Raw genomic sequence first — 14,805 nt, forward strand, 5'->3', positions numbered from 1 at the left:
TGCTGTAGTCTTAGGAGAATATGCCCTTCTCAGTTTGCTTACTGAGTCTGCCAAATCTAGAGGGTAATTATGCTTTTGCATAATCTGACTGTACAGATTGGGGATGTCATATCCAGGAGAGCCCAAAATAGTGCTTTGTGCTTCTGTAAACTCCTGTTCTTCCGTGTTTTACCAAGTAGGTGCAGAGGGGAGTCAGTTGTCATTTCCTGTGTTACTCACAGGCAGGCTGCTAGTGCAATGTTTTTGGGTGGCCAGAAGACTGAGTAGCACTGGAAAGAGAGGAGCTGAAGTGCTTGCTTACAGCAGATGGGTTTAGACCTCATTTGGAAGACTCCTCTTGTATTCAAATACCAAAAACTCACTTTTTATCCATTTCGGCAGGCTGCAGGGTTTGAGTCACCTCTGCCAGAGCTTGAGCTGGTGCTTACAAAGTACCTCATATAACCAGGGGACCGGGGCCACCCTTTGGGGCTGGATGAAAAGACCTACAAAACCCTTAACTAAGCTCCACAAGCAGAGCGAATCCTAGCAGCAGGAGGTGGGCCAGTTCACCCAGCGCCGTGGAGGATGGCTTTGGGAGATCTGCAATTACACACTGGGTTGATAAGTGCCGTTGCTGATGTCTGTGTTTCCTGATTTGCAACACGGGATTAACAGTTCCTGCGTTTCCAGCTTTTCGACTCAGAAAAGCAGCAAGTTCTCCTCGCTACAAACTCCCAACCACAGAAACCTCCCCTTCCACTTTTCTTCTTTTTTTTCCTTTTTCTTCCTTTTTAAATTTTTTTTTTTAATTTAAACTGCTCCCGTACCCTTTTGAATCGGTGAATGAGAGAATGTCTAAAGCCAGGGAAGTATGGAAAGATTTCATCCCTTGAGAGGTCAGGGTGGGGTGGAGAGCGGAGGGGGCTGCAAGGGGGCAGTTTGAAAACAGGAAACCATGTGGCAGTGTAGCATGCAGGGCCCAGCTGATGTGAATGAGCTATTGAGAGGGGAGAGACGCTTGCTCCGACTGGCCCCGGCATTAGAAAGACGAAAAAACTTTAGGGTGTTTTGTTTGGGGTTTTTTTTTAAGAAAAAAAAGGTCTGCTTTTCAGGCTGGAATAAAAGAGGGAAAATTGTATTTTCTGGACAGCAAGTTGCTGAAATCTTTTGCTCTGTGTTTCAAACAAACAAGCAAAAAGGTAAATGGCTGATTTAATTTTTTTTTTTTTTCCGTGGGCACTGATTAAATCATAAGTTCCCATTCCTGTTTTGTGGAAGCATTAAGCCTGAAATTGTCTTTCATTCACCTGGCCTGCGGGAGAGGGAAGAGTCTTTTTACCTCTCCGAAAACACATCCCTTTGCTTCTCAGTCTCTTTTTGGACCGAGCAAACACACAGAGTGCCTGCAGCCGGAGGTGGAAGAGGCTGGCAAAGAAAAGCTGCCGCTTTTTCTTCCCCCCCCGCCCCTTTTTTTTTCTTTGCTCTCTCTGAAGAGATGAATCATGCTCCCACAACTGCAAAGAAATTTTGAACGCTGGGAGAACACTGGTGCAGGACTAAAAAGGCAAGTAGTGACGTCCCAGCCCAAATCAGGAGGGAGTGGCTTTATTTCATTATTTTCTTTCCTTTTGCCCTGTGCTGTCATTAGAAATTTAAACTTAACACAAAATCAAGCCCTCCTGTCTGGTGAACATTGGACTGACTTGAAAGGAGGAAAAGTACCTTTTTTTATTGTTTCTTTCAGTGCATGAGGGCGTGAAAAAAAACCAACACGTTGGTAACAGTATTTACGTTGGATATGGTGATTGGCTTTTTTTTTTTTCCTTTTTCTTTTTTCCCTGAATTAGACCCGTCGTGACTGAGCCTACCTTCTGCCTTCCCTCTCGGAGCGTCAGGGTTCCTGCTGCACACGTCTGGCTTTTGTTCTCTTTTCGGGCAGGATTTTCATTCTGGTGCTTTTTGGATATCAAAGTTGTCTGGAAAACATTTTTTTTTATTATTGCTATAACAGGAAGGCTGATACCATTCTTAGCAGTTGCAACAAAAAAAATAATCCTATATATATAAAGCTCTCTTCAAATATCTTTTGTTTGCTCTAAGTTTCTGCATTGCCTGTATAATCAAATCTGTTCTGAGAAGACTTTATCAGCCGATCGCAGCTCTGGGATTTTCTTGTTCCTGTTAAGAGGCTCGGACAGGCTGGTGTGCTAAGACACGGGGACTCCTCTGAGCACATATGTGAGAGGTCTGGAGTGTGCCTGGCTGCAGTCAGCCCGGGGTTCATGGTGGGCTCTGCTCCTCCGCTTCTGGCTTTTTGGACAAAATGTACGAACGCCACAAGAGGCGATACAGCCTGTGCGACATTTCCAAGGTGGACAGAACTGTAGATGTTGTGTTGTTAAAGGTATGATGTTTGTGTACACTTATTTACGGGTTCCTTTTCCCATCTCCAGTGGGTCAGTCTGCTCCCCGCTGTACCCGTGTCCCCAGCTGGACGGTGCAGAGAGGGAGGAACAGGTGGAAGAGCTCTTGCTCTTCAGCATGGAGATGGTTTTGAGTGCTATCAAACCATTTCATGCCAAATATTATAATCCCTGCAACCAGATAATCTCTTGTGGTATGCAATCAGATGCTCTTTTGGAGAGCTTGCTCTGGCCATCTTCCCCGTCCTCTGCCATTAAACGGTCCCCTCCTGTTTTGAAACCTTCAACCACTTGCAGGTGGATTTTCTGTGTAAGGTGTCGGTTAGGCAAAGGGTTTTCAGTTCCAGTGGTAGCTTTTGGGGTTGAAATGCATGTGTCCCTTGAAAGATGTATTCTGCCAGAAAAGGCATGGTGGATCCTCCTTTGCCTCTGTTTTTTGTTTGTGTTTGAAGGGTGTTGCTGTCAGTCTTACTGTTTGGGTGTGAGTTTTGTCTGAAGATGGGTTGGAGTAAGAGCCAAGAGTGTCTCTTGGCTAATTGCCCCAGTGTGTTCCTCCTCTAAACCTAAAATTAGCAAGTGCTCCACCAAATGGCACAATGGCAGTCTGGGAATGTCCTGTCTCCGTAACAGCCTTTTGGAGCTTCAGCAGTTTCCTGGCAAAGTGGATGGAAATAGGAAAGCAGCCAGAGGGACTGCAAAACACAGCCCAACTTAGAGATCTGAACTCCTGGAGGAGCATTTCCTTCCCTTCTCCCTTTTTCTGTCTTTTCTTTTCTTAGCTGAGGCAGTGGCTTTCTGGATGATCGTATGGCTTCTTTTTTTATGATTTTTGCTTCATGCCCTTGTTTCTGAGTCGAGATGAGAATGTATAAAAAAATTTTCAAATTATTCTTGTTCTACTTTATCTACACTAAAATAGACCTAGCATTTGTTAACTTGCTTAGTTTAGGAATGAAAGTATTTTCCTTTAATTCAGTGTATGCTTTGGTTTTTGACGATACAAATAACTGTAACTTGTTTCCTTTACCAACTCAATTTTGTTGAGTATTTTTGAACTCTCATGTGTTAGTGAAGCTGGTTCAGGATTGAATCCCATAGTATTCAATCTCTAGACACTCTATGAGTCATTAAAAAATGTACACATATTATGCACACTCTACTCGTGTGAAATGACTGCTTAATAATTCTTGGGAGAAGACCTGGTACCCCTGACAACCTCAGCTGCTAATACAAAAAACACAATCTTTTTTCTTTCTACAGAGTATCTGAATGCCTGGGTTGAAATGTAATTCGCTATAATTATCTGACTTCAGTATTTCTGATGTCATCAGTTCCCTAAATTAGTTTTTGTTCAGCAAAGCTTAGATTTTATAAGAAAATGTGGCTCTTGTTAGTTCCCACTAGTATTTTCCTAATTGAGTTTCAAAACCGTGGGTTATAGTGTCTGTTCTTGCGAATGACTCAGTGTCCATATATGTGTGCGTGTGTGCACGCATTGCTGCTCCGAACATAGGCCGTACAGGCTGCAGATGTTTAAACAGGAGCGTGCTAGTGACAGCTATAGTTACAATCAACTTTAGCTTGTTTTTTTAGTCGTTCTTCATGTTTTAGCTGGTTTCTATAACATAACCAGTAGATGAAATTAAATGTTGATGATCTAGGGATGCAGGCCAGCACTAGAGTGCGTCAGTGGGAGATCATCTCTTGACATTAATGGGAGTTGGATCAGACGCTTAATGAGGGAGCTGGGGAGTGGGGGTTTTTGTTGGGTTGTTTTTAATTAAAATACTTAAATAAAACTGTACCTTATCTAGGTCATCATATTTTGGTGAGTTAAGAGGACAGGGTTTCTTAAGTGTCAAGTATTGCTTTTGGAAGTAAATATCCTTAACAACAAAAGGAAACCCAAATAGGATCCATTAAGAGTGTTTGATCTGAATGAAATTTTAACAGGATACCTGCAAAGCAGCAAACAGCTTTCAGTTTGGCCAACAGATTGACTGGACAAGTTGTCTTTTATTTGAGTGGTAAATGAATATGTTCTTTGCTTCATTTTAAGATGGGGAGCTCAGTAATCAGGACATAGGAAAGAAGTACAGCTGGTGGAGAAGGACAACTGGAACAAGTTGTGAACAGAGAAGATCTCGTGTCATTTCAGTTACTAAATGTTTATAGATGGGATTATATTTGCAGTGATTGCAACCATTCTTAGAAACAGTCATAAAAGAATTTTGGTTCCTACCAACTATTTTGCAATGCATGTGTCTTCTGAAGGGTCAGTGTCTTGGGGCTCAAATTTTCCATGTTTAGATTGTGCCTGAAACACAGTGGCTTGTGAAATTACCAAAAAAAAAAAAAAAAAAAACCAAAAAACCCTCAGCAATTTTGGGAGTTGATGACACAATTATTTTTAGCTTTAACGTTGTTTCTTCCTCCTCCCCACATACGGAAAAGCGAGAGGCAACAGATAAATCAGTGTCCTAACCTCTGTGTCAGGGGTGGGACTTCATCTTTACTGCAGCTCTTTTTGCTGCTGCATCAATGAGAACACGATGAACTTGGTTATTGAAGGTAGTGGTTTGCCACTGTACGAGGGAAGCCTGGATGATGCAGAAATGACATTAAAATTTGCCATCATCTTTTCTGCTGGGATTACTTGGTAGCAGATGAGGGAGAAGATGTGGGACTTGTGGAATATCCGCTTGTCTGGACAATTCGCTGAGCTCCGAGCAGCTACATGCAGGGTAAAGCAGTCTGCGCTATGTTATTCCAAGACCCAAATTGGGAAGTCTCAGTGTGCCCATGTGTGAGTTGGCAGCCCTATCTCATTTTTGTGTTGTGCCTGCTACCACAGATATAACTATCTAGGGACAGAATACGGAAACCACACTGGCTGGCACCTTGCAAGTACATGAGAAGTTAGATGAGTGCTCAAGTCTGGATGAACAGGCTGTGCTTTGCAGTTAGAAAATAAAAAATGGGCTCACTTTGAGAATGGAGACTGAGCAATTGCAACTGGAAACGTTTTATAATTGCTTGTTGCCTATATCTACATTTCACCTTTGTTACGTGAATGCTCAAACTATTAAGTGTAGGCAGAAGGTGTAAGTTTTTTTATAACTGGGGAAACAAGGTTTGATTTAGCTGCTCTTCAGGTGAACGGATCCTATTCAGCTTCCAGCTAAAGTTCAGAACATTATTCATGAAATTAAAACTAGCTCAGTGTTATAAAAATAATTAAGGCATTTTGAAATTAAAGGGGCAGCATTATCAATTAGTTATTCTGCTCCCTAGCAGAGGCCTGCTCTGGTAGCTCTTTCCCAGCGGTAGAGAAGATCCTCTGGAATCAACCCTGCCCACCTAAGGCAAAGTGCAGTTTGTAGCATCTTAATCTAAAAGTAGTATGTGGAGAAAGTTCCCCAAATTAACTGAAACTAAGGTTTTTTTTCATTGTATGTTATCTTAAAGCTTTTTCTTCTCTATGTTTTCGATTGTTTGACACATAAGGATGTTCATTTCTTCTTTGGACTGCTTCTTCTGAGGGAAGTACCGTCCTCAGATGATGGGTATGCAGTGCCTCATTGAACTTTGTGGCCCTAAAATGACTGAACTTTAATCCTGCATCTGTCCACACTGGTTTGGTTATTGAAGGGACAGCAGGAGAGAAGTGTATTTAGGATGATACGGAGAACTTTTGAGTTTTTCTGTCTGTGTCTCATGTAGAATTAGAACTGTAAGGATAACTTAAATGAAACTAATGTGTTTTTATCTTAGGCACATACATGTTTGTGGGAATTTTGCTCCCATTTTAGTCAAGAGATGGTTTTTATGCAAAGCCATTGTTATTTTTAAAACTTAATTAAAGTTTGTTGTTACCAGGACTCTTAATTCTGCTGGTGGAGGACATCCCAGTGCCAAGGGCTGGAAAATGTTCTTGGGGCACATGTTCCTTTTCCCAGTTGGGACATTGCCAGGGGGCAAGGTGCACTCCAGGAATTCAGGATTGCTGTTATACCACAAAGCGCTAATTTATTCAGTCATTTAAAATGTCCCGTGGTTATAGGAGCCTCTTCTGGTGTAATCCTTTAGTGTAGTTCTCTAGCACTGCTCACTTGTTGCTGTGAACGAGGTCACTTTGGACCTTCTTGAAAAAATGTTGTCCTGGTTCAGTGTCACCAATTCTGTACAGGTGGAAGGCTCAATGTAGCATATTCACAGCTAGAAGATAAATCTCTATAGAAATCATTGCAGAAATGCAAGTGTTGTTACTTTGTCCCTCTCGTCATATATTGGAGAACGATCTTTGTGTTCTTCATCTGCATGGTAAAACCTTCCCCTCAAGCTAAGAAAATACACAGGGAGATTACAAAAAATTTAAATTAAAAAAAAATCTGGAATTTGCAAGCAAATTGATATGTCTTCTCTTAATATTGTCTGGCAAGGTGATTGCCAAAGCAGTGATTTTGTTGCTCTTAATGTGAGTTTTGTGCATATAGAGGTTTTTTGCATCAACAGCTCTTGAAGGAAGACAGTGGAAATTCCTTCCCCGGGTGCCCCATCCCTTATGGTCCTTTTGGAAGAGGTTTGGAGGATCTTGAAAGGTGATTTTAGTGAAAGGGTTGAATCAACTTCTGCTTTAGTTTCCAGTTCAGGAATTTGAGGCAACCGGATAATTCCATCATAAATGGAGTTGTAAAGTTAAAAGTTGCTCAGAATAAACACTAAATTCCAGTTATGTGTACAGATTTCTTCAGTGAAAACTGTGCTACAGGAAATTTCAGGAACAGGTAGCTTCTAGAGAATAATTAAGATTTGCATTAAAATTAAAAAAAATCATTGTATCATTCCTGAGTATTAAACAAATCAGTTATAATTGAATTTAAAGTATTGCTTGTTTTCTGCTATTTTTGTTCTTCAGTGGATATTTCAAATCTTTCCTAGTGTCAGTTATTAATCAGTGTGGTATACAAGTACTTACTGATACACCAAGCAAGCTAGAATTACTCTGCTAAGTATTTTCCTATGTGCAATGGTATCTGGTTTTAGCTGCAAGGTAGAACTTAGTCTGGAAGCTGGGGGGGGGGGGAGGGGGCGGTATGAGTAGGACAGAAATGGAAACTTGTAAATTTAGGATAAAGTTAAAACAATATGGAGGGAAGATGAATCTCTAGAGGTTTGCTAGGAAATGAAAGTTAAAATCATCTGGTTCCTTCTGGTCTAGAGATGTTGATTTATGTCACTACCAGTGAGGTTGACAAGTGCAAACTTTTAAAATAGTGGAAGATTTCCTGAGAGGTCAGTGTGTTTTCTTTATTGTGAAATGGAAGGCAAAATGAGTTAAAACCAGAGGGAGAGAAAAAGGACTTTTCCATAGTGGAAAGGTAGGAGAGGTGCATGGGAGCCAGGCAGCGACTGGCCCCCGAGGGGAGTGTGTCTAGCAAATCCTCTGCCACGCCGCTCTGCCAGAAGTAGACATTTTTGAAATGTCTTCTGAGAAGGAGATCCCAATTCTGGTTTTCGGTCAAGCACTGCACAGGACTGCAAGCGCTGGGGGGTTAGATAACTCCTCAGGCAAGACTGTTGTGCAAGGGGAGAGGAAGGAAGAGCCTGGGAACAGAGGCTGGGGTTGCTCATCATTCCTGTGTGATGGAGGACATCCCAGCCCTGTCTGTCCCACAGGTTGTCCAGCACTGTCCTTTTCTTATTCAGGGAGGTTTATGCCTTAAGTCACATCAAGTTCCAAATTCAGTGTCTGCAGGAAGATGCCTCTGGGAGTCAGGAAATACATGAATGTGTGCTCAGAAGGAGCAATCAAACCGTCTGCTGCTTGCAACTCCAGCTGGTGTCCTAAAGCTCTCTTTGGACATTTAGTCTGCTAGTGTTTCACAGGCAAACAGAAAATCCTTCGGGATTCAGTTTTTGGTGCCTGGGGATGTGCTTCCATGATTCATTCTGTGTCTGAGCTGCAGATAAACACATTCAGGCTTCTGCATGGAAAAATAGCTGGTTCTCTCCTGGCGTTTTTTCAAAAGCTGTGTATTGAAACTCTGTTCCCAGAGGCTATTTCCTATTCCCTTCTGCCATCTGAACACTGCTGCATCCTCTGCTCCTGCCACAAAGACTTGGGATGACCAGAATCGATAGGCTATAATCAGTGTGGGCAAGGCAGAAAGTGTGTGAGGGTTTTATCACCTTCTGAGGCCACCAACCTGTGGTTCTGTCATTGGGCTTCCCTTCGCAAAACGGAGACTAAGGAAAGAAGGGAGGAAGAGTTTTGTTACATATAATGCGCTCATGTCTGCAAAATCCCAAGACAACCTCATTTCGAATTTCTTCATACATTCCACAACCCCTGATGTTCAGGTGCTTTTATAGTGGTATTTTCTCTACAGCCTTTAATGTCTGTACCTGCAGTCACTAGTCCTGAGTAAATACAAGCAGAATTCGGTTGTTGAGGAGGGATCCCAGTACTCAGTCTGGGGCTGTGCATAGTGGGGTTTGTGTTTTGAGTATCTGCGGACCACCCAGTTTCCTGAGAGTGTGCAGTAAACCTCCCTCAAATCCTGTCTGGGCTCGTTTTGGCATAGGGAATACTTGTATATAGTAGTGGTTTCCTTTGTTTGTATTTTGATGATGATTATTATTATTCCTGAATTAGTAATACTGAGATAAATACTTAGTTCCTGATGTTGTATTCTGTAGCTAATCAGGTATATCTGAAACAGCACCTTGACCTCAGTGTTGCGCTCTCATTACTTTTTTTTTGTAGAAAAAAACAGACGTTTTCAATACTTGGCAAAGTCACAGGACAGAGGAGAGAGCTGGCTGGGTAATGGGAAAAATACTCAAATCTTTTTTGAAAAAATGCCAATGTCTATAATGCATTTTCAGTGAATGACTCAATTGGTTCTATTAAAGGAAAAAATATAATGTTAATTCAGCCTAATAGAGTTTATTCTATTACCAATCAACTGATAGGCTTGAACTTCCTCATATTTTGCTTTCTTACTGCTAATTATTGAACAGCATGTTTAATTATCAATTTCCAATAGTGGGTATCAGTATAAATCGGGAGTAGTTCCCTTAATTCTGATGGAGATACATTGGTTTAAGAGTAAGGAGGATCAGGCTCAATACGATGAGGAAGGAGTTAGGTGCAAGTCAGTCAGGAGGAGGCAGAATTTGATTTTATATCTGAAATGTTCTGTCATTTGTGTGGACTTGAGCACATTTGCATTTATCCTCCTTCATGTGTTCAGGCTCAACCTCTAGATTTGCCTTTAATAAAATGTAAGATAGTGTGCTGCAAAATAGATTCTGCTTTGTCTGGAGAGAAAAGAAGATTAACATGATATTTATTGACTTTACAGTAATGATGCGATATTTATTGACTTTACAGCTCTTTTAAGACTAAAAAAGTATATATAAATTCTGCAGTGACATTCAGTTGCAAAGGTTAGATACCCCTCAGCCTCGCTGGGAACAGGAGGTATCTTTCTTCCGTTGAAAGAATCCGAACAGTGACCCACTGGCCATGCAACAGTTAAAATTCAACATCTTTATGTCACTTTGGAAATCAAAAGAAATCAATGTTTTGAGTATTTGCTTGCAAAAGCTTTTCTCAGACTTCAGACTGCTGCTCTTTCTGTCTCCACCTCTCATTTAATATATGTGTAATATATGCAAAAGTGAGAAGATGAGTATAGAGGTGTGTGTGTATGTGTGTTGAGTAAAGGTGCAGGGAAGGGTAGGATCTTAGGGCACTAATGGGTTCTTAGATGAATGTGTATATAGTGCATATGTATGAGCAGAGGCAGCTAGCAACTGATAGGAAGTGTACATCATATCTAAGAAAAATAGCCTGTAAAATTGCATGGAGGTGGGGAGGGATGTCCAGGTGGGATGTGCACTGAGGACACGTTGAGACCCGACTCTGGTAGAGCACAAGGTCTCCTTCACCTCTTCTGGGAGACGACTCCTCATTTTTCCCCTCTCAGATCTCTTCCTTCCCTGTCTCCCACAGCAAGAGCTGCTGACTGGGGAAGGTCACGGCATCCTCGCTGCTGGAGGATTTTATGGCATATTGGATTAAGACCTCTCAGATTATAGCTGAGCCTGATTTGGAGCAGCAGAAAGGGACTAGCTGACCTGTCAAAGGCCCTTCCAACCCCATTTTGTCATCACAGAAGTATGGAGGAGGGCAAAACCTAAGGAAGAAAAATGTGCTGTGGGAAGTAGCTGACGGGTCTGGGGGAGTGGAGTGTTGACTTTGCGGCGTGGAGAGCAGGAGGTGAAGGGAGGTGCTGGCAGGAGCCCCTCCGGGTGAAGGGCAGGGGGATGCAGCCAGACCAGTGAGCGGCACCAGCTAGCAACTGCAAATAACATGTTCCATGATCTCAGCGAGAAAAGGAAGAAGGACATGGGTCATTAGTTAAAGCAGCAAGTCAGGTCAAGGGTAGGAGAGTGAGAACATTGAGGGGTTGAGAATCCAGCAAGGGATTGCAAAAATGGAGCAAGATCATGCAGGAAATTTGAAGACAGGTCAGAGGCAAAAAATAAATAGTAAAAATTCTCTATTTGTCAGAGCGAGGGAAAAGGAAATTATTTCAGGAGAAACAAAAACCAGAGAGAGGGTAGGAGAAATAGTTGCTGTATAAAATCAGACAAAGTCATCCATTTCAGTAGCTTGCTTTTAGCCACAACTTAACATGTGAGATCCTGTGTGTTGAGGGAGGTCAGGAGGGGAAACAACCTCTGGATTTTGTGATGTGGGACATGGGATTGTCCAGGTGAGATTTGCTTGCGTTTGCCAAATAAAGATGTTCAGCTAGGAGAAATAGCAGAGAGCGAAGGGGCTTCCAAAGTCTACCGGCAGTAGACAAAGGCCATGGGAAGCGTATGTTGGATGAGCCAAGTGTTGTGGATAGTCCAGCAGACTTCAGAGTCAAAATATTGGACAACACAATCCAGGGGAGGAAAAGTGAAGCACAGGCAGATGGAGAAGGCTGAGAACAGATCAGTCATCCTTGCTTGAAGACAGGAAGTCACGGAAAGGGTGAGGGACAGGGTGAGATGATCAGGGCTGATGTTGAAATAAACCATGTGATGTATTTTAGTGTTAAAATGGGGGTTTCTAACATCATCATCGTTTCAGTTAATGCAAACACCGAGTGCTTCTGGTTCTCACCATGACGTGGGCACTTCCCTAGTCCTTGTTTCCACATTATCAGAATTCATTACTATCTTTAAGGTAATTATCTTTACAGCAGTATGATGAACTGAGGCATAAAGCAGAGGAGTATCTTGCCTGCAGTCCCACAACAAATGGAAGTGAGAATTGAAGCCAGGTTTCTTCAGTCCTCAACTAGGAGCTTAAACGCTGGCTCATCATCCCTCTGAACTCCTGCCTTGAGTGGGAGCCACCTTGCAGTCATACTTTCCACAGAGAAATAAAGTTTTTTGGCATATTTTAATGGTTTGTTTAGTGATGCTAAAAAAAAAAAAAAAAGTCGTAAGTTACTTTTGACGTTTTTATTATTGGGACAAAATTAAGCCATAACTATATATCTGCTGGTTGATGCAGAATGACATTACAGAAGAGGCTAACAGGTACATTAGCAAGGGTGGCCTTTCTTTGATTTACTCTGGTCTGTTTTTCAGATAAACCGCGAAAGCTGGTGTTCGCTGGAGCCATGTCCTGATTCTTCCCTTCTGGAGCGCAAACGAACACGGGAGTCTCCAGGTGAGCAACCCTGCAGTTCTCCTCACCTTTGTTTTCCTCCTTCTTCTTTTTTACAGCCTTGCCTCGATGGGGAAAATACATAAACTAAAGAAAATGTGTAATGAATCTGCCGTGAGTCATTGTTAGCACGTGGTTGTAGCACTTGACTTGCAGTGAGCTGTGTAGTGTGTCACCACCTTAAATAATTATGCATTTAAAGTACTGAGTGTTTTGGTTTTTTCTTTTTTTAAAAAAAAAAACCCAAACTTGAAAGGTGTGATGAGGCACACAGACATGGTTTCTAGCTAAAAGGATAATAGAATAAAAGAAAAAAAAAGTCAGAAATTGAAACTCCTGAATCCATATTTAAATCCAGATCAGTGGCTTGGTTTTTTGTTGTTTTTTTTTTTTTTTTTCCCTCTGAAAGTTGCCATGATTTTCAGGAAGGAGGAAGGCTGTTCAGAGCCATCATTCCCACACCCTGCCCACCAGCCATGCTGAGCTCCCAGCCCTGCCTGCTCGCTGGTGCTTTCTGGCTCTTCCACTGGGACAGAAAATCTTGTCTGGGCAAGTTTCAAATAGGGTTTGGTGTCCAAGATAAGAAATAAAGCATTTCCTTTAATTGAATTATGCATGTTCAAAACAAATAGTGTAATTTATCAGGGCCCTGAGTAGTGACTTTGGACTGTTCATAGAGAGGACACTTCTTGCCTTGCTCTCATTATGAGAAGGGGGTCTCACCTGAATCTCCTTCAGTTTATCTGAGAGACTTGAAAGAAAAACAGGGATTGAGCCATGTGAGTGTCAATATGAAATTCAAACCTAATCTTTTCAGAGTGTAGGCTAAGAAGGGATAATGTCATTGACTGACGCAAGGGGTTTATTCTAGGTAGAAGTTTAGCTCCCATCAAAGTTAAATAAGTGCTTTTTTATTAAAAAAAATAGTACTCTTTTTAGAATAGACATAAACAGTGGATAGCTGTTTCAAGAATGTATTACAGGAGAGCCTGTGGTGTCACCATGCTCCTTCTTTCCTAATTGTGTCCCCAAGACCCTTGCCTCTTGGTATGATATTTTTGTGCTTCAGGCAAGAGTTACTGTGCTCCATTTGGCTGCAAAATGATGCGCACTCATTTGACTTGCTAAATCTGTAATCATGTATTCATATGGATCAATATCAGTTAGATACTTAGGAAATATCTAATGCAATATCATACTATAGAAATATATTAATTATGTATGTAATCAGGTAGCCTTATGTACAGTTACATATTAATAATTATAGTAATATGTGTCTGTAACACAGGCACAAAGAGGCAGGTTTTTAAGCTGATTAATGTGCTCTCTGGTCAGACTGAAGCCACAGGAAGATCTCGGGCTCTGCAGGTTCTGGCCTTTCTGGAAATAATGTTGTTACTGCACATGCATCCCTCTGGCTGCACTGCGGTGCTGTGCAGTGTAGAGAAGGCAAGAAAAATCTGGCAACACCTAACAGCAATAAAACCACTAGTTGTCATGTAAAAACACACAACTTGTTAAGGAATTAGACCTTTTTCACCTGATGAATAATCGTGCTGAAATGGCTTGTAAGGACAGAGTCCTTAAATCTTAGGAGGTAACTCCAGAAATCATAGCTTCTCATTTTCTGTCAGTGCTTTTGAAATGAAATGCGTGGAGGAGTGTAGCAGATATGTAACTATCAGCATGGAATTGGAGGGCTCAGCCCTGTCTTGGAGGACACGAGGGTTTGGAAAATGTACGTAAAGAGAGTTGCTTGGAAATTTTTTCCTAGGGCTTTTTACTACATAAATTTTTTTGGTCTCTACGTTATGTGCAGAAGTGTCTTACCATCACCATTGTATTTTCACCTGCACCTCCACAGAGAAGAGCAGATAATCACAGTTCCGCTATAAATCCATCATGTGCAGGGAGCAGGGGCGGATGTGTGATGGGCATCACAGTCCCTGTGTCATGGCAGTGCTGTCACTGGGGCTTGCCAGGTCACAGGTGTGGGAGATGGAGCTCAGCGTTGTGTAATGCCTAAATTGTTTTCTTTGCCGTAAAGCAAAGAAAACAAACCTGAGCTAACTGAGAAAAAGGAAGGGAAAGACCCTCCTCTGGCAAAAAAACTGAAAATAAAAGACGGTGGAGGGAAGACAGGGTTTGAGAATTAGTTTGTCAGCACAGATGAGATGAGGCATATGGGGTCCCCACCACTCTGGTCCTCATCATCCTTCCCCACCGCTTCATCTCCTCTGTCCCTCAGAGACTCCTGCAGAGGAGGCTTTTCTGCCTCTTGTGATTTATCGTCAGGGCGAGGTATCCGTCCCTTGGCGTATCTGGACCGTCCCCGCTGATTTTCCACTGGAACGTGGCTCGAGCCCCTTTGTTTTTCAGTCTGGGCTGCGGACATGCTCTGCCGGCTGCCAGCTGGACGGCCGCACCCTGGCCCGCTCCCTTACAGCCTCTCCGTCTCTTCTTTGCTTTCCCTTCTACTTTTTTTTTTTTTCCCCCTCTCTTCTTCTTTTCCCCCTCCCTTCCCCCCCTCAGTGATGGAAAAGCAGTTCAGATTTTCCAGGTTTACCGAAAGGGGAACAGGACCAGCGAGCAGCCGTTCCGCCTCCATTAAGTGCTTTTCCAATTCTCCGTGGTGTGGAAACTCCTCTATGGAGTAATGGG

At 42.3% G+C, this 14,805-nt stretch overlaps 1 protein-coding gene across 7 annotated transcripts in view; it reads left to right on the forward strand.

Annotated features, from left to right (window-relative positions):
• AKAP13 (A-kinase anchoring protein 13) overlaps positions 1–14,805 on the forward strand; it is a 224,372-nt gene that overhangs the window by 146,556 nt on the left and 63,011 nt on the right. For all 7 annotated transcript variants that reach the window (XM_074837772.1, XM_074837774.1, XM_074837775.1 and 4 more), the window contains one exon: positions 12,066–12,147. In XM_074837772.1, coding sequence (XP_074693873.1) covers positions 12,066–12,147 — 82 coding nt within the window. The remainder of the gene's footprint in view (positions 1–12,065; positions 12,148–14,805) is intronic.

Source organism: Strix aluco, chromosome 12 (assembly GCF_031877795.1).
Source record: "Strix aluco isolate bStrAlu1 chromosome 12, bStrAlu1.hap1, whole genome shotgun sequence".
NCBI lineage: Eukaryota > Metazoa > Chordata > Aves > Strigiformes > Strigidae > Strix > Strix aluco.